At 38.9% G+C, this 19428-nt stretch overlaps 1 protein-coding gene across 5 annotated transcripts in view; it reads right to left on the reverse strand.

The window, feature by feature from the left end:
- The window catches only part of CDK5RAP2 (CDK5 regulatory subunit associated protein 2), a 176797-nt gene that overhangs the window by 117282 nt on the left and 40087 nt on the right, over window positions 1–19428 (reverse strand). For all 5 annotated transcript variants that reach the window (XM_089772988.1, XM_089772987.1, XM_006129080.5 and 2 more), the window contains 7 exons: window positions 19201–19360; window positions 17513–17566; window positions 16963–17082; window positions 16048–16140; window positions 13577–13795; window positions 5297–5467; window positions 4240–4413 (listed from right to left, as the gene is read on the reverse strand). In XM_089772988.1, the coding sequence (XP_089629114.1) occupies window positions 4240–4413; window positions 5297–5467; window positions 13577–13795; window positions 16048–16140; window positions 16963–17082; window positions 17513–17566; window positions 19201–19360 (991 nt within the window). The remainder of the gene's footprint in view (window positions 1–4239; window positions 4414–5296; window positions 5468–13576; window positions 13796–16047; window positions 16141–16962; window positions 17083–17512; window positions 17567–19200; window positions 19361–19428) is intronic.

The following is a 19428-nucleotide window of genomic DNA, read 5'->3' on the forward strand; positions in this document are numbered from 1 at the left end:
TAAAGCTATCAGCTAATGAGATTTCCTGTTTCAGCATCAAGTGTTATATACAGTAGCTCACTTTCTTGGAAAGGAGCATTAGCACTAACATTACAATTATTATACAGATTTTATTTACACCTACCAAATCAATTTATAATTTAAAACGGATACCTCTGTGCCCAGTTACTGAAGCACATGCTTTACTAAGTGGACACCGTTTTAACACAGAACAGAAGCATACCTAAAGGATTGAGCAAGAGATTCATCTAATAAATTCTGTTGCTTTTGTTAGTACTAAAGTGAATGTCAAAGTTGGAACAACTGAATTAAAATACATTTGTGTGACAAATTGCCCTGCAAACAGAGCTACGTGAAGAATATGGGAAATGATGGTTAAGTACAGAAATAACAAATATTTTCAAAATTACATAGGTGCCCATTGCATTTTTGCATTCTCTAGTGGGAAACCCCACAATGCCGCATTTTGAGACTTCATAGGTATCAGAGGAGTCAGCAGTTGCATGACTAAGCTAATTACCAATGCACACATTCACTCTCCCGTCTAGTTCATTACTATGACTTAGGAATCCAAACTTCAATTAGAAACTGCCTTTTATCTCTCCCATCCTGGCCAATGCACCCATGAGCGCTACAGATGAGTTTCATTGAAAAAGTAAAAACAAATGAAGGAGAAAGTTTCAACTCCTCCCAAACTAGTTTCTTAAACTTTAAAGCAGCAGCACAGTTAAAATATGGGATTTTGTTTCTTGTCTTTACTGGTGATGAGGTTCCGACTGCACAGCTGCTGGGAGATGGTGGTGTATCACTGTAACGTCATCAAAGAGACCAAATCAGTCAATGAGAACACAGCTTTGAAAAATCAGTGTCCAGGGATGTACTATTAATATGCCATTATGGGCTCTTCCAGGATGTGATCTTAGACACTGGTGAAGCTGAGAGGAGAATGGGGTTTGATTAGGTATTGTTCTCTGTCAAGGAGTGAACTAGCAGAAGAGAATGTGATTACAAACTGACATTGGGTCTTTACTATGCACAGCTCTATTTGTCATTATTGTTCTCATTTTGGCTGTACACTTGGATGGGAGGGCAGGGCGGAATAGAGGGAAGTCAGTTTTCCTTTTAATTAATTCTATGATTCCCTCACAGTAGCATCGTAACTCTTCTTTCATGGGAGGAACTATGTGAATGAGGTGTAGTTTATTCTGTTCAATGTGTTTCTCTTGTAGATAAGTACGAAGGCAAAATCTCTGCATTTTCATAGGTTTTATTTTCTTTGCTTTAAGGGTCTGCCACATATTGTAATGGTCCTGAAACAAACACAGATACATTTTCCTTATTGTAAGTTTGCCACCCACCCACTAAGTCCCAGTTTGTGCTTACATCCCCTGTTAATTCATTTTAGGTTTGCTCAGGGAAAATGGTGTTGTTACCCTCAAAAATAATTAATTCAACAGCCTACACAGCACAATAGGTGTATGTACTTCAGCAAGTTTCACTAATGAATAGTACATTGTGAAACAAGTGAAGTGATTACTACTTCATTATTGGGAAGTGGCAGTGCATTTTCTGTTGATCTGTTTGACTGCCCTTTTAGAGATCTGAACTTAAACAGTTTTCAGAAATAATAGGAAAAAGACAAGAAACTTAATGTGTCCTTTCAGATAAGCCTTTTTGTTCTCTACCTGCATAGGATAAAAGCACTAAAAGAACAAAAGCATACATAGACAGAGATGGCAGGTAATGTCTCACAATAGGATTAAAAATTTCACATCTGTATGTAATTGTTTTGCTGGTACCAGAGTACTATATATAAAGCCAAAATGTACACACTGTGATTTTATATTATGGCCCCAGGTTTCTGGTGGCATGTACAGGCAGTCCCCGGGTTACATGCAAGATAGGGACTGTAGGTTTGTTCTTAAGTTGAATCTGTATGTAAGTCAGAACTGGCGTCCAGATTCAGCCGCTGCTGAAACTGACCAGCGGCTGACTACAGGAAGCCCGAGGCAGAGTTGCTCTGCCCCGGGCTTCCTGGAATCAGCCGCTGATCAGTTTCAACAGGCTGAATCTGAACGCCAGTTCCGACTTACATACAGATTCAACTTAAGAACCCCAAGCGTCCCCAAGTCAGCTGCTGCTGAAACTGATCAGCGGCTGATTCCAGGAAGCCCGGGGCAGAGCAACTCTGACTCGGGCTTCCTGTAGTCAGCGCTGGTCAGTTTCAGCAGCGGCTGACTTGGGGACGCCTGGGCCAGAGCAGCTGGGGTGCTGCTGGGTTGTTCCAGTAGCGCCGCTCCTCGGCGCTACTGGACCGACCCAGCAGCACCCAAGCTGCTCTGCCCCAGACGTCCTGATTCAGCCGCTGCTGAAACTGACCAGCAGCGGCTGAATCAGGACACCTCGGGCAGAGCAGCTGGGGTGCTGCCGGGTTGGTCCAGTAGCGCCCAGAGCGGCGCTGCGGGACCAACCGGCAGCACCCCAGCTGCTCTACCACAGGCGACCGGAGAAAAGCCTGGTCTGCTGGGCGGGGGGCATTAGCTGCGCCTTCCCCCCCCCCCCCCGCCACAGCAGACCAGGGAGACGTAGGTGGAGGACCGAGACGCACCGCGGTCCCGCCACCCGGGTCCTCCGCGGCTTTGTTCCGCGTCTCCCTGGTCTGCTGGGGGGAGCCTCCCCCCAGCAGACCAGGGAGACGGGGAGCAAAGCCTCGGAGGACGCCGGCAGCGGGACAGCCGCGGCGCGTCTGGGCTGTCCCGCTGCCCGCGTGCTCCGCGGCTTCCTGGTCTGCTGGGGGGGGGGGGATTCCCCCCCCCAGCAGACCAGGGAGACACGGAGCAGCTTTTCTCGCCCCGTAGGACACAGGCGGCGGGACCGCGGCTCATCTGGGCGTCCCGCCGCTCCCGTCCTCCGGGGCGAGAAAAACCCCATTCGTAACTGCGGATCCAACATAAGTCGGATCCGTGTAACTCGGGGACTGCCTGTATAGGCCACCATAACTCTATTTATATTCTCAAATGAAAAGGACAGCCATGTTGTCTACCCATTCTACAATTCTCATCATGTGCCCCCACTTCTGTAATCTCTGTACTAGTTTATCCTATTCTTTTAGTTTATGGCAGTATGCGTTCCTTAAATCTATCTTCATTTCCACCTATATCTCCTGACCCCAACTGTAAACTCAAAGTTCTTACTTGACTGCTCCTTTTGTCTCCTTTGCTCACTCAACTTTGTACATATTTTCCTCTTCCCTGCTTGAAGTACACCAATGTCCCTCCTCCTCCTTCAGTTATATGGGCAAAAACCTAAATGTTCCGTGAAATATATTATACAATCTTATGCCTGCTTGTGCCTTCAGATTTTAAATGGTTTGGGGCATAGACTTGTATATTTTCACATAATTCACTGGATTCAGTGCAGAATATATTTATGGGTGCTACATAAACAATAAAAGTAACATACAATTTTGTTTCATCTGAAGAAGTGGGTTGCACCCACGAAACTCATGATACCATCTGCATGTTTGGTTAGTCTTTAAGGTGCTGCTAGACCATTTGTTGTTTTTTATACAATTTAAAGACTCTTAACTCAACTACTAGAGAAAATACAGGATAAAATGATTAATCCAGTGCTGGTTTCTTTTCTCATCCCACAAAAAAGTTTTACCCATTGCACAAATTATAATAATCCTTATCTGAGTTAATTTTAATGGGCTAATCCTAGTTTACCCTAAATTATCATTAAAATTCTATTACCCTATATCAGTGTTTATCAGTTTATGGATCACAACCCTCAAGAGGTCACTAAAAGTAATTAGGAGATCACAAGGTACTGAAAACTGTATTACATTTCAATACAAAGAAAAACCTCACTCCCCCCACTCCCTTATTCTTCAAGGTCATGTATTTTTCCTGTCAGCTTTGTCTTTCTAAAAAAACATGGGATTGATATGGCCACAAAAAAATACTGCAAACAGCCTTTTGAAACACAAAGTATAGACACTGTTATCAAAGATACACTTTTCACTCAATCTATAAAAGGGGTCTTGTTCTTCTTCACATTCCAAAATAAGGAACTGGCAACATGAAAAGATTCAGAAACACCGCCACAGGTTAACTACAGTTTACCTGATCCTACCTCTTTGAAATCAATGGGAAAATCTCCACTGATATTAACAGGGGGCAGATCAGGCTCAACGTTTGTATTTATCTGTAGAGGCCAAGGCTGAGTGAAACTTACCTCCAACTCTTTGACTATCTTGATGATTGACAGTTGAGATTCGGACACACTTTTTTCCTTTATTAGGCCTTCATTCTTCAACTCAAGATCTTCTTTAGCTTTTAAAAGGTTTTTACACTTATTAAAAAGTTCTTCAAGTTCTACATCCTTTTCTTTAATTGTTACTTCAAGTTTCTAGCAAAAAAAAAAGTGTGTGTAATGAAAATCATACAAAGCTTAGTATTACTATTGTAAAAAATGTGTAATAATGCAAACTTCAAAAGTAACTTATTTCAGGTATGTTCTTTATTGTTTGGTGGGAAAAAATCCAATTTAAGCTCGTAATTGGAAAAAGATAGCATGCACATGAAAGGATGGTACTCAGTTTGGGCTTAGTCCTGCAAGGTTCAAACACCCTCAATTCCTACTGACTTCAGCAGTAATTAAGGGCACCCAGGATAATGTTAGAGAGCATTTTTTCTCCACAAAACAAGTTTAAGCAGGAACACTATATGCATTTGCAGAGTTGCCCCTCAATGTACCTTAGCCTGTTTTGAAGGGACTTCCTTATAAAGATGAGAGCGCAGTTCAATATCAACACCCATTCCTTAACTCCCAGTTTCTGGGGAACAAATTGAAACAGATCACCAAGGGAGGTCTTTAAGATGAGGTTAGAGAAACACGTGTCAAGGATGGTCTGGGTATACTTCAGTCTACCTTCATGTGAGAGGATGAATGTGGTAACCTCTTGAGATCCCCTCCAGCCCTACATTTCTCTGAATAACCTGGATGCACTGGGAGCTTTTAAAGTATCTCATAACAACAGCAGTTTTGCCATAAGAACACTGGCAACACTTCCTCCCTCCTCCACCCCAAATTTCATAAACCCTTGGGAACTTCTGTTGAAAGCCACACAGCTAGGTATCCATTGTGCAAATACAAAATTATAAAAAAGGTAGAGGATTATCATGAAAATCAACAGTAACTGGAAACAGAAATGGGATTTTGTAATCACTGCTCATTCAAAAAAAAATCATACAAAAGTGTTCATTTTTCATTTCAGATTAAGTCTACCTACCTGAAGCAATAGATCCTTTTGACAGACACTGTCTGTTAGTTGCTTGATAACTAGTTCTTGACTTTGCAACTTCTGATTGCTTTCACTCAAAAGAATATTGTAATGATGTTCCACTGCTTTTTCTTTCTCAATCATTTCACCATGTAATTTCTCTAGCTGATTTCTAAGATCCTACAAAAAGGTGAAACTGAATATTTAGCAAATAAGCTTTACAAAAAATGTGAGTGACAACCCATGTTATTAGTTTAACTTTCCATTCCTTTAAATTACAACTATCACTGAATGGTCTAAAGAATATATGTAAGTCATTGTCTTCCTTTTAGCATCTTAAGAATAAAGTTTAAGCAATACAAATTTAAGTTTGAAGTATCAATATTGTCTTGTATTTATCTATGCTATTACTGTCTTAATGCCTTTTCTTCAGAATGACTGGACTCAAAGGCAGTAGAAAATCTCACATGCACCCACACACATATTGGCGGTGTCTACACTGGCAATTTATTCCGGAAAATCAGCTGCTTTTCCGGAAAAACTTGCCAGCTGTCTACACTGCCCGCTTGAATTTCCGGAAAAGCAGGAACACTCATTTCATAAATCAAAGCAATTTTACACTTTTGCCAGAAATAAAAAATAGCTTAGTGGCAATACAGTTTGTCATCTTTCCCTTTTTCCATTCACACCATGGAAATCTTTGCACTAAGATTGTGTTTACTAGTCACTTTTGAATTAATCAAAAGGTAGAAGCGTTAAAACATTTCCCTTCCCTGATAACACGAGCTTTAGGCTACCAACCTGAGAAGAAAAGTTAGCCTTGTGACTAAAGCACTGACTTGGACTCCAAAAATGTTTCCTTTGTAACCCTCAATTGCTTAATATCTCTGCACCTCAGCTCCCCATCAGTAAAATGCCTATCTTGTTTATTTAAACTGTAAGGGTATGTCTACACTAGCCCCTACTTCGAAGTAGGAAGGCAAATGAAGCATACTGAAGTTGTAAATCAAGCCCGGGATTGAAATATCCCGCGCTTGCATTTGCATGTTCCCGGCCGGTCGCCATTTTAGAAATTCACTAGCCCGGAGTAACTGCCCGCGTCTCCACGCGGCAGTGAAACGGGAGTCGGATTTAACATCCTCACTTGAATTAGCTGGTATTCCTCCTGCAATGAGGTTTACCAGCTAATTCAAATTAGGGGGTTTAAATTGGACTCCCGTTTCACTGTTGCATGTAGACGTGGGCAGTTACTCCAGGCTAATTAATTTCTAAAATGGCGACCGGCCGGGATCATGCAAATCAAGCGCGGGATATTTAAATCCCGGGCTTGATTTGCAACTTCGGTATGCTTCATTTGCCTCCCTACTTCAAACTAGGGGGCTAGTGTAGACATACCATAAGATCTTCAGGGTGAGGACTGTCTCTTATTGCATCCACATACAGTACCAAGGATAAGAAGAACAAGATATCAGTTGCTGCCTTTAGGTACTACTGTAATACAAATAATAATACTCCCTTATTTTGTTAATGAGACAAGAGTCATCAATCATTCCCTTGTTTGTTTTAAATCCTTCATCAAGAGGTAAGGCTACATGTGGAGTCAAGAAGATGCATCCCCAACAAAAGTCTTCGGGCATTTCGGGTATTTCAAGCAATGCTCTAATTCTACTTCCTAATGTTTGACTGCTAAAGTGATCAATCCTGAAGACAATGGAAGGGCTTATATATGGGAGGGCTTGCAGAATCAAGCTCCAGCACAGTATATCTCATTACTAAACAGATTTCAGTCACAGGATGGAGGAAAGAGGTGGCATAAGACAAGGGAACAAAACATAATGGCCATTTGGTTTCTAATAGGCCTTGTCTATATTGACCCGGAGATCGACCTTCTGGGATTCATTTTAGCAGGTCTAGTAAGGACCTGCTAAATCAACCACTGACAGTACCCCCCTTGACCTCAGTACTCCATGGGGTTGCAAGGAGTAAGGGAGAGTTTCTGCTGTCGACCTCCCACAATGGGGACACTGCAGAAATTCAACTTATGGTGGGTCGACTCCAAGCTACGCCATTCTTGTACCTGAAATTGCATATCTTAAGTCAAATTTCTCCCTCAGTGTAGACCTGGCTATAGTCTTTCTCTTACCCTCATCCTACTTCCCTGATCAGTCATTAATTACTTCCAAATAAAATTATCTGTTTATAGTGATTTTGCTAGAAATGTCAAGACTAAGAAGGGAAGAGGAGCAGCTTGTGCCTATATGGATTTTGTTTGACAACTCTTATTTTACAGGAGAGAGCTAAAATGCTCAGTACAAGGACTACATAACAGCATGCAAGAAGATACCTGCCAACAAAAGAGCAGTTGTCAAAAATTGCTTAAAATTAATTTTTAAATATGCACTAGATTGCATTACTTTAAATACATGCTCTAAATAAACAGCACATGCTCTAACATCACAAGTACTACCTATTTATCTAAGTTTAGAGAAATAACAGAGGTGATACTTTAATGTTATGTTTATTAAGAGTTGTGTGATTTTTCCTTGACTTAATTACCTTAATTTATGCAAGTTCACATCAGACCCTTACTATTTTACCTGCTTTGGTGTTTTACATTTTATGTATTTTGTATATTAAATACCAATTATTTACACTACCTTTTGCTTTACTTTCTTGAGCTTCACATTGGCACTTGGCACTCACTTAAAAAAAATCACTAACAGCTACTTTAATTTCTCAAAATAAGATCCTATGATCTAAGTTGGAAAGACTAAGCAAGATCAGGTCCCAAAACTCCAAATTAACAAATGCAAGGAGTACAGCTCAGATCAGGGGGATTAGTTGCTTAGAGGAGGGACTATCTAAGGCTACATCTCACTGCAGAGCTAATTCGGGATAGCTATTCCGCGTCTTAAATGCAAGCCCCTTATATTGAAATTGCAAGCCCCTCATTGCATGAGGGGTCAGGGACATTTCGGAATAGTGACTTATTTCAAAATTACCTCAAAATTAACTATGCAATTAGTGTGTATTTTGAGATAAGGGTGCTGTGTTGATGCACCCTAAGTGAGGATTGCAGGATCAGGCTCAAACTTTGTATTTGCTGAAGGCACTACCGGCAATGTTCTCATACATACACTAGTCCTCAAATGCTATTTTTCAGCAAGTTTCTGGTCATTGATACAACTTCCAGCATAGGGATAGAATGAGCTTTTTGAAATAAATATGAAATCTTGTGGATGTAGTTGCCTTTGGCTCCAAGATATGGATTTCCTCATTTGGGACATGCAAGATGTAAATTAGCATTTGAGGTCGCACTGGAGAGCTATTATTTTAGAGATGCATTCCATAGTTCTGATAGTTATTTTTCCATTTCCCTACTACATTTGGGACTAAGAAAATACATTTTCACTATAAGTGGCTATCACTTGAAAATTAAACACTTGTAACCTAATGCACTCCTCAAACTCCAATAGAGCCTAGAATTTATTAGCTTTGATAAAGAGAAGTCAGAGACAGCTTTAAGGAGAGAAGTTGTTAGTAGGCATGAATAGAAAAGAGGTTGTTTTTTACATCCTTCTTAGAGGATGTAAAAAGCAGTAGTTTCCTCCCTTAATTAAAACTATGTTTAAAGGGGGGGGAATTTTTTGAATGAACAATGTATATTGGTTCCTAAACAGAGAATGTAAAGGATTTCTTGTGTCCATCTCCATAGGTAGCCATAGTAGCACAGCTCATGATATTTCCAAATCCTGCTAGGCTAAGCCCTGGCCTGAACAGAAAATTATTTTCTTTGCATAGGCTAGGATTCTATAACAAACTATCCATCACTATACCAGTTTGCTTGAATTCACTGACCACTTGAAGTGGCTAGAATAAAAGAAAGTCTATTAGTTTCCATACATTGAGTTACAAGGATAATATATGGTAGCTACAGTCCTTTAAAATGCTTTCTGGTAACCTTTGTCTCAAAGGATTTTTTCCTATGATTAATGATAGCTGAACTTAGAAAAAATGAATTTGAAACACTAACTAATGTTGGAGGAACAGGAATAAGTACTTCCCCTCTTCATTGGTTGGAAAACCTGTTGGTGAATAATTAAGGCTTGAAGCTTCCAACTCTCTCCTTCAGTTTAATTTCAAGAGACGAGCAGGTGGTAAATACTGACTAATGAGTTACTGTACACTTCTCAACCAACTGATCAAATATGAATACAACTGAGAAATATACCTTAATTGCCTGTATTTAGGCCTGGAGAGAACAGCTATTTAAGATATTTCACATTCAGGGCTGGAACCAATTCTTGGATTTTGAGTTTTACCTAATATTAAAAAAACAGCAAGCAAATGGTCTGGTAGCACTTTATAGACTAACAAAACATGTAGATGGTATCATGAGCTTTCGTAGGCACAGCCCACTTCTTCACATGACCAGAGTTAACTCCAGTCATCTGAAGAAGTGGGCTGTGCCCACGAAAGCTCATACCACCATCTACATGTTTTGTTAAGTCTATAAAGTGCTACCAGACCATTTGCTTGCTGTTTTTTTCTGCAACGGTTTGTCTACACTAGCCCCCTAGTTCGAACTAGGGAGGCTAATGAGGGCGACCGAAATTGCTAATGAAGCTCGGGATTTAAATATCTCGCATTTGATTAGCATAATCCCAGCTGGTCGCCATTTTGGAAACTGACTAGCCCGAAGTAACTGCCCGCATCTACACGCGGCAGAGAAGCGTTATTCCGAGATAAACCCCTCAGTTCGAATTAACTGTTACTCCTCGTGGAATAATTCGAACTAAAGGGTTTATCTCGGAATCCCGCTTCTCTGCCGCGTGTAGATGCGGGCAGTTGCTTCGGGCTAGTCAGTTTTCAAAATGACGACCAGCCGGGATTATGCTAATCAAGCGCAGGATATTTAAATCCTGCGCTTCATTAGCAATTTCAGTCTCCCTCATTAGCCTCCCTAGTTCAAACTAGGGGGCTAGTGCAGACGTACCCTAACAGACTAACTCGGCTACCCCCTGAAGCACCTAATATTAAGACCATGTTGTGTACACACACAGACAATAGATGTACATATTTACAAACTGTTGATCTTTATTCCTGATCATGCTATAAGAAGCACTTTGTTTAACAATCTATATCTCAATAGTTGGTTGTTTTAGCAACCAAACTATGCAGAACGGAATGCTGAGATATAGCTTTGTCTTAAGACAGCTCCCTCTTAAAGACAAACAACAGATAATTAAGTGCCAGCTAATGTATAGGACCAGACTGGTGTAATCTTCTGTTGTTTTATATTACTGTTTTGTTTTTAATTAGCTAAAAATTCAGTGAACAAAGAGGTGCAAGTAGGATACAGTAACCATTTTGATGAGTCCCTATTCCTACTTATGAGGAATATCTTACTGATTCATGTTGATAATTTGAATGAACAGATCACAAGAGTCTTTCACATACTAAACTTAACTGATTTTTCCCCCCACTTTTCCCAATGCACAAGCCTACCCCAGAGTCTGCCAAAGCATTTCTTTTCACCTTGCCAATACAGAATGGTCAAACTTGGATGAAGGCACTTGTCATGGGCTTCTCTTTTACATAGAATCCCACTAGCTTCTTTTGATATTGTTATTCGTAGAACTATATCATTAGGATTCTTCTGTGTGAAAAGTCATTAAAAATGTTCAAAACAAAACCAGGAAAGAGATTAAATGGCATCTAACTATAAATTTGGATGGGGATTAGGGATGTTAAAATGCGGTTAATTGACTAGTCAAGGAGTCAGTGGAATTTCTTGTACATTACAAAGGAGGAATGTGGACTCAGCATACAATCCAGGGCCAGCGAGAAGTCCCGCTGATTCTGGGCTGCACGCGGATGCCTGCTTTGAAATGTACAAGAGTCCCCAGTAGGGGCTCTTGTGCATTTCAAAGCCACAGAGTCCGGGGTCAGCAGGGAACTCCCCAGCTGACCCCGGTTCAGGGTGGCATTTCAGCAGAACCTGGGATCAGCTGGAGACACCCCAGTTGACCCTGGGTTCTAGGAAAATGCCGCTCGGATCACAGAACAGTCCCCAGCTGACCCCAGGCTCCACAGCGCTTTGGCATTTTAAAGGGGCAGAGGCTCAGCTGTGCAGCGGCTGCCCTGTTGAAATGCCAGCTTGGGGTTTCAAAACGTCAGCGGCGCACAGCTGATCTCCAGCTCAGCTGTGGGGTGCTGCCACTTTAAATTACCCCTTTCGCTGCCTCTCTTTCAGAGAAATGCTTATCAGATAGTCAACTAGTCTGTAACATCCTAAATGGGGATACTAACAAAAAAAAAATCAACCTGTCCTATAGAAGTCAACTTAATAGTACAACAGTCCATGTGAAATTAATAGAACAGCTTTATTTAAGGCTGCTCGCACAAAATGCTTGCATCTGATCACTAGAGCGATTTTCTGTATCTTGAAGAGCGAGGCATTATGTCACACATTTTACTCCCACATAACTACTACTCAGCAAGCCACAATTCACAGGCAATATTATACACAAAATATACTTGCACAATCTTGGCTTTTGTTTTTGAGCTGAAAGTACATAACAGTAGGAGTAGCTCAGGAATGTAATTTGTAGGGCTGCTCATCTTTTGGTAGGGATACTTTTCCCCAAGGAACTTAATCACCTATGTGAAAAACTTGGCCATAATTGAATCAAACAGACTTCTCCAAGGGACGTAACCTCAAACCTGTCTTTCCTGTACACATTTATATTCTAGCTCCCTTAAGAGAAAATGGAGATTCTGTATAGCGAAGACAGTTGAAGATAAAGTACTTTAAATCAATAAAATATGCTTTTTATGGCTGTTGTAATGACAGGAACCATCCATTCTCTTTTTTTCTAATCTCAATACACAGAAGAAATTTCAAGGGACAAAGATTCTGTGATGGCAAGTGAACCACATTTGAGAGCAAACAAAGCTATAACTAAAATACACTGATCTTGTAGAGGAAAAAGAAATATGTTTACAGAGAAAGAGACCCCTCTACTGGATTTAGATGTTTACAGGGAAAGAGACCCCTCTACTGGATTCAGGTAATATTACAAGACATCTACCACAAATTTCACATCACTGGAATACTGAAAAGTCTTTCATTGGCACACAATGCTTACAGAGAGCATTTACCAGTGGCAGAAGCTATTATAACAGAGCATAATCTCGCTGACACCTTCATATAACTAGCCTGTACCTATGCATTCTTTAATAATAAACACAGTTCAGTCTATGCTATCTCTTTTCCTCTACAGATGTAAGCTAATTCTCTCTCTTGTGCATTTCAGCGTGGCTCACAGTCAGGCCTTGGCTTAAATGCATCAATAGAGATTTTATTAGTTGACCATTCCCAATCAAGAAAGCTCATTCCCTTTGTTTATGCTGCTCCCAGAACAAAAGAACCAGCCATTATAGCAGATGAGACAAATTCAAATCCATATGAAAAGACACTTCAGTGCACAAAGTTGTGCTTTAAGATAGGCATTCAGCATGAAGCACAACTTTACTCAAAATAAGGAAAAAGAGGGAAACCTACTCTTTCACATTGCTGCAGGAGCGTTGCTTGCTGAAATGGAGTGTGCTAGTCTAGACAAGAAAACAAATTGAAAGGTCCCAAAGTAGGGAGCTGCAGAGAAATTAACAGACACAGCACTTAAAGATTGTTTTGGATTGAGTGCAGCCAATCCAAACCGTTTTTCATAAAGGTTTTTTACAAAGAAAACAGAAATTAAAATATACAGAATTTACAGAGAACAAGATGTCATGGTGATAGCAAGCAAGAATGCAGCTCAAGGTTGTAATCCTTAAATACTTTGCTAACATACTATATCAATGCTGAGAAGAATATAAGAGTAGTGTAATAAGATATTTACAAAATATATAGCCTCACAGATACAATAGGATTATCAAAAATTAGAAGTTAGAGATTCTACCTCCAGGAAGATCGAGACCAGCTAACAAATTAACTTTGATTTACCACTTATTTACTGATATAGGGCTCAATGTGAGAGATTTTAATTAAAATGAATAAATAAAAATCAGATCCAAAGAACATGCCCCAGTCAGAACTTAAAGACAGACTTCATCTTCTCAGCCATGTCCTTTTGAAGACTGACTTTGGACACTTGCATTTAACTTACAAAAAGATTAAATGAAATTTTGATTGCAGAAATGAATAATTAGAAAAAAAGACATACTAAATTACACTTCATCCACTATTTTAGAACTTTAAATAAGAGAGAAAAATGTGATAATAACATTAATGGTTTTGTCGCCTCTACTGTTCTGTAGTTGTGCTTCATCCAGTTCCCTCTCCATTTTCTCCTTCTCTAAATTCAAATCATTTAGTTCTTGATCAGTCCTTTTAATCCTCCTTTGTAGTTTCCGGTTCTCTGTATCTTTTGTAAGGTTTTCTGAACGCAGCTCTGCTAGAAGGGTTTCTTTTTCCATCAAGAGAGCTTGATAATCCTCAGCACCCTAGAAGAGAAAGCAGGATTTATAGGCAGTATATATACGGTATGAAGCTTGGAAGTCCACGCTCCTGTTTTTCTTCCCCTCTCTTCCTTGAATAATTTCATTCTGCTTTCAAAATTTAGTGCAATATCAATTATCCAAACAGCATAGGAACATTATTTTGGGTAATTAGGATAATTTTAATAAAGGCCTTAAAATGAGATAAAAGTTGGGATAAAAAGCAGTTTGGTAACTTTGGTTTAGACAATAAAAGTTGAACTGCAAAGGAGTCTAGAGTGAAAATAAGAATCATCTGGGGCTTTTGGAAATAACAGTATATAAAAATTTTCACATGCAGTCTGAGACCTAGTCATAACCATGTTGTGAATATGAACTGGAAGGCAATCACTGTTCACTTCAGATCATATACACCATTGTAGTTGGCTGCCTTGTTGACTGTCACAGCAGAAATCATGCAGCTTGATTTCCCTCACTGATCCAAAGCAGGGGTCCCTGCAGCCCAGTGTTGAAGCTAACTGGCAGGATAATAATGGGAAATATTTGCTCTGTCACTCACCATCCTATGGTGGTTCTGCAGCCAGGAGAGTTTAGTTTCCAACTTTATAAAAACTAACCTTTTCCAAGACCAAAAAGTTATAAAAGATAGGATGGACCAACTGTATTTCACTAAATAGAACTCTACGGGTATAAGACTGTAAGTGTTCCAACATGCATGCCATACGCAGAGGCCAAAAGTTCTTTGAAATACATCTGGGGAGAACAGTTTATATTTGCACCAATTTGTGTGTGTCGCTTTCTTATAGTAACCTTTTTTTTCCATGTCTGAGATCAGTTTATAAAGCAATACTAATTTCTAAGTTGATTAGATTGCAACAACTTAAATTCAATTAAAAGCAAAAATGCCAGCAATCATGAAGATTCAGGCTATTCAGGATATATCTACAAAGCAAAGAAAAACCAGAGGCTAGTCTCTGCTTTTTGACTCAGGAACATGAGATTCGGGTTGAAGAGCTGTTTCATTGCTGTGTAGACTTCTAGGTTTGGTAGGGTGGCCAGGTTCTAGGACCCTATGGTGTTGGAGGGTCCCAAAGCCCAGATTCCAGCATAAGCATGCAAGTCTACACAGTAATGAAACAGCTCTGCAGCCTGAGTCCCATGTGCTAAAATCAACTGGCATGAGCCAGCTGTAGGTTTGCCTTTGCTGTGTAGCTGTACCTCAGTAGCTTTGATGCACACACATTAGCATGCATAACACTCCTGTGACTCTTTCCACAGAGATCAACAAGTGAAGTAAACTTCATGATGGAACATAATTTTGTTTTTAATCAGGGCTATTTTAATTACTCACTTTGGGAATTTGAGTTTTATTAGTTTTGGGATTTAAGACCAATGCACAAACAAAAAAGGTAAAATGTGATTTTTGATTTTGTGAACTATTTTGAAGTCAAATACTCACTTTACCAAAGGCTTCCTGTTTTATAAAATGAGGCTTTTATATATTGCACTAACTACTATACAGTCCATTTCTCCTCTAAACACATGAAAGTTATTAATTTCTGCTGATCTGAAAAAATTCACACCTATTACAAAAAACAAAATTAAACAAAAACACCAAATCTTACACACCCACTCCTAGTCTACCAATAAAAAGGAGACAGCTGTGTGTCATCACCAAACTTATGGCAATGCAGCCCAAAATGTTTCACTAGCTTCCCCAGTACTCTCTTACATGTGAGTAGAAAGAACAAAAGAACTTTTCATAAACCATCAAGACAGACTTTTGTGGTGGATGAGAAGTTATCCAGCACCACTAGTTGAGAGGAAAGAAAGAAACCACTCAAATGCTATCTTCACTGGCATAGTCCAGATTAGTGTCAACATTTGGAATAAATTTTCACTCACTTACAAAATTACATATTTCAACTGAGCACTGGAGTTTACCAAAGCCAGTGATTGTCTTCTTCCTGTACTAAGAAAGCTTACTGGAAATTTATGAAAATGTATTCTTATTTTACATTTAAGGTTACTCTCTTTAATTATTCATTCTCACAGTTGCTAATAAGAAAAAAATCGAGGAACAAATATAGTAGTCAGATAGTTGTACTTTCAGTGTTCCATAATTTAAACTGAAATACTTTAGGCAATTTGCTTAACAATAAGAACAATTAAACATTTTAAATTAGTTTTCATTTCTGCACTCCCTGCATCTTCTGCATGAAAATACTGAAAGGCAGTTGAAATTGTTTGTCTCTTACCTTGAATTTCTGGATCTGAGCTTTGTGAGTGGCCTCTCTTGACTTCACCAATGAAACATTTAGGTTTTCAATTTCAGAATTAAGTTCTTCATTCTTTACACAAAAGAAATACTCGTGGATGCATGAGCACAAACATCAAAAGTAACAGCATCAAAATAAAGTTATTTTCTGAGTGGGCACAGTTGAATAATAAATTATCAACTTGTTTACTTATTCACTGAAGGACAAACAAAAAATACATTATAAATCATTGAAAATGCCCACCTCTACTTTATATGCAAAAAAGCAGTCCGATACCTATACAAGTTCAGTAACTTGTATGTCCACACTGTTCCACAAACATCTGACCTTCATCTGAAGGTGGCCCCTACTAGCCAGGCTTTTGTCATTAAGCTCATTCTCACCACACAAGGTATTCTAGCTTGTGCCTTTCTGGCTGTTCTAAAATTGCTTCACTGAGATTTCGTTCAGAAGCTCTCTCTTCTAGGGATGTGAAGGCTATTAAGGCAATTAAGGTTAACCAGTGAGGTTGGTGCAGCACCCCACTTGCTGTGGGCAGGGTGCTGCTCCAGCCTCACAGGGAGCCCTCCTTTAATCAGTTAACTGATTAAACAATATGCTTGTTAATAATTAAAACAGGATTTTACATCCCTACGCTCTTCCCATCCTTAAGAGCAAGTGTATCAGCTCAGCCACATATCTTTTTTCCCCATGGTCCAAACAACAAAACTCTAGTCATCATACTCTGATTTTAAGCAGCAACTATGACATACTGTCTCTTTCACAGAACTGTTGGGATTCACACTACCAGCCTGCTCCAAGGCCTTCTCAAATTAACTGAAAGATAGCAACATAAGATGGATCAGTTCCTAAATTATTTATATATTTATTACCAGAAACATACATTCAACATACCTCTTTTTCCTTTGTTTTTAAAGCAAGAGTTAGACCTTGAATTGTTTTATCCCTTTTCAAACCATTTTTCTTTTCAACACTGAGCTCATTCTCCCTCTCTTGTAGTTCTTCTTGAAGAGACTAAACAGAGTACGTTAAGGTTATACTGTTAAAAAGTTCACTCCAAAGTACACCATAAATGTACAGTATGTATGAAATGCACTAGCTCATGCAATTCTTATATCTCATTAGTCAAACCAGAATACTGTCCCAACTCTAAAATGTCTCCTTATAGTTCTGTGACAAATACAGTGAAGGAAATCTGATCTACCAGGGTGGACATGAGTAACAAACATACTATCTCAGTATTTGAAGAATTCCCCTTTCTATCTTGCTGTTTGGAAATAGTCTGAGCCTTTGTTTTGTCATCTAATACAACAAAATAAATTTGCCAGAGGTTCTCTATTAATCCTATTTGAATTACAAACTCTTTACATCTACTAAAGCATAGCAAAAAAGACACCCCAACACACATTACAAATGGTCAAAGAGAAATTTTTTTTAAACATACCTGAATTTTTTTTTCAAAACAATTTCGCTCATTTCTGAGGTCCATTTTAACAGCCTATAAGAACACAATAGTTGTCACCCAGTCATTATTAATCAGTAAAAATCAGACAGTCAGTATTTCATATATAGATTTTCTTTTGGACCTTGTTAAGAGAAGTGCGCCTCCAAACATTGGTGACTCATGATTGTACGTAGGGCACTGCCCTTTGTGTCCATGCCAAAATTTTGATTGTTAAATGGGGTACTCCCTCATGCCCACTTCCTGTTCTTCTGCATAGCCCTCACTGCGCTTCCCCACCTCTCCCCTTGCAGACACCAGTCGCCAAGCTAAATTAGTTTATAAAATGTATAGTTATAATATTCCAACATTATGACAAGATTATATTGTAGACTCATAGAAAACTACTCTTCCAAATGAGATCCTTCTACAGAATTGCACTATAGAAAGGTAAAGAAAGCCATGTTCCTTAATGACATATGACAACTCTGTTTGACAAGTTAACTGCCCCTTTAAAAATGCATTTTTGTTATCTATGACAGCACGCTTAAGTAGATTTACTAAAAACTCCTCTATTTTAAATGAAGGTTTGGGGGCTTTTGGTAATTTTCCTCAGAAAAGTGAGAGACTTATGAGCAACAGCAACTTATTCTTTGACACATTTTTAAAAAGACAGCAAAGTAAAGGTTATTTATTGACCAGTAATAGTAGTCATAACTCTCTCATCGCTATTACACCCCAAGACAAGTACACAATTTCTAAGGTAAATATAACCAAGATCACCTAATAATAAAGGAACTAATTTTGGCCCACCTACCACAAATGGTTTAAAAAAAAACTATGTTAATTTTGATACATCTCAAAAATTATATTCCTGATCAAATCAACCCAACATAGATTTTCTGAAGGTTTCAATACTTTCAATGATTTTGTATAAAGAGCTAGAGCTCCTCTGAGCTTTTAAGTCAGAAGAGCATTCCTGTTTTTTTTATTTAGGCAAAAAGGAAGAAAAAGTAATGCTCCAATCAATATAAAACACAAGATATTATCTAAGCAGAAAAACCCACATCTACTAAGGATAAAACTTCTTAGAAGCTTAACTGCTTCCATTAATCATCATGTGGATTTTACCATCCTCATTCATGGTTTGAAAAGAGCCCTGAAGAGATCAAACTAGCCTTCAGAGTCATTTCTACTTTTCAACCTCAAGATGGCATTTGACTTTCTCCATAAGGGAGGAAAATACACATGTGATTGGTAGATTGTTCCCTCAGTAGAATCTGAAGGTTGAAGAGATTAGTAACTTTCATAAGTTATTTTGTGTTACACGAGGAGAGCACTCTATTAAAGGAGAAGCCTTAATAAGAATGGCATGCCTGTAAACATGCTCAGAGAATCTAACCAATTATTTGTGGATTTTGATTACGAGATGACACATTATGAGCTACAGAACTGTGTAGAAAACATAAAATTACCAAGAAAAACGAAAACCCAAACCTCCAAACAATGAGAAGGATGAAATGTAGTGCTCAATACTGGTTGCCAAAACTACGAGGTGACCAACTAAAGGAATTTGAGAAGGCCACTAAAAAGTTAACTTAAGTCACTTAGTTATAGTTATCCTTAAGATCTTTAAAATCCTAAATCATTTGAACTTTGTAATGTTAAAGTTATCAAGTCAGTTTCCTCACCTCTATCTCACAATCTTTTTTACTCAAAGCAACAGTAAGTTCTCTGATTTTTTCTGCTGGTAAGTTCCCATCACAAGTTTCACTTTGAGACTTTTCCTCTTCAAGGTGCTGAATTATAGCTTCTTTACTTTTCAAAGACCGAGCCAGTTGTTCTATAAGTCTAAAATTACAAGATGTGAATATTAATTTTGCATCATTATCTAAAACCAACTCCCAAAGCATTGTAAT

This window comes from Pelodiscus sinensis, chromosome 23 (genome assembly GCF_052426305.1).
Source record: "Pelodiscus sinensis isolate ZL-2025 chromosome 23, ASM5242630v1, whole genome shotgun sequence".
Taxonomy (NCBI): domain Eukaryota; kingdom Metazoa; phylum Chordata; order Testudines; family Trionychidae; genus Pelodiscus; species Pelodiscus sinensis.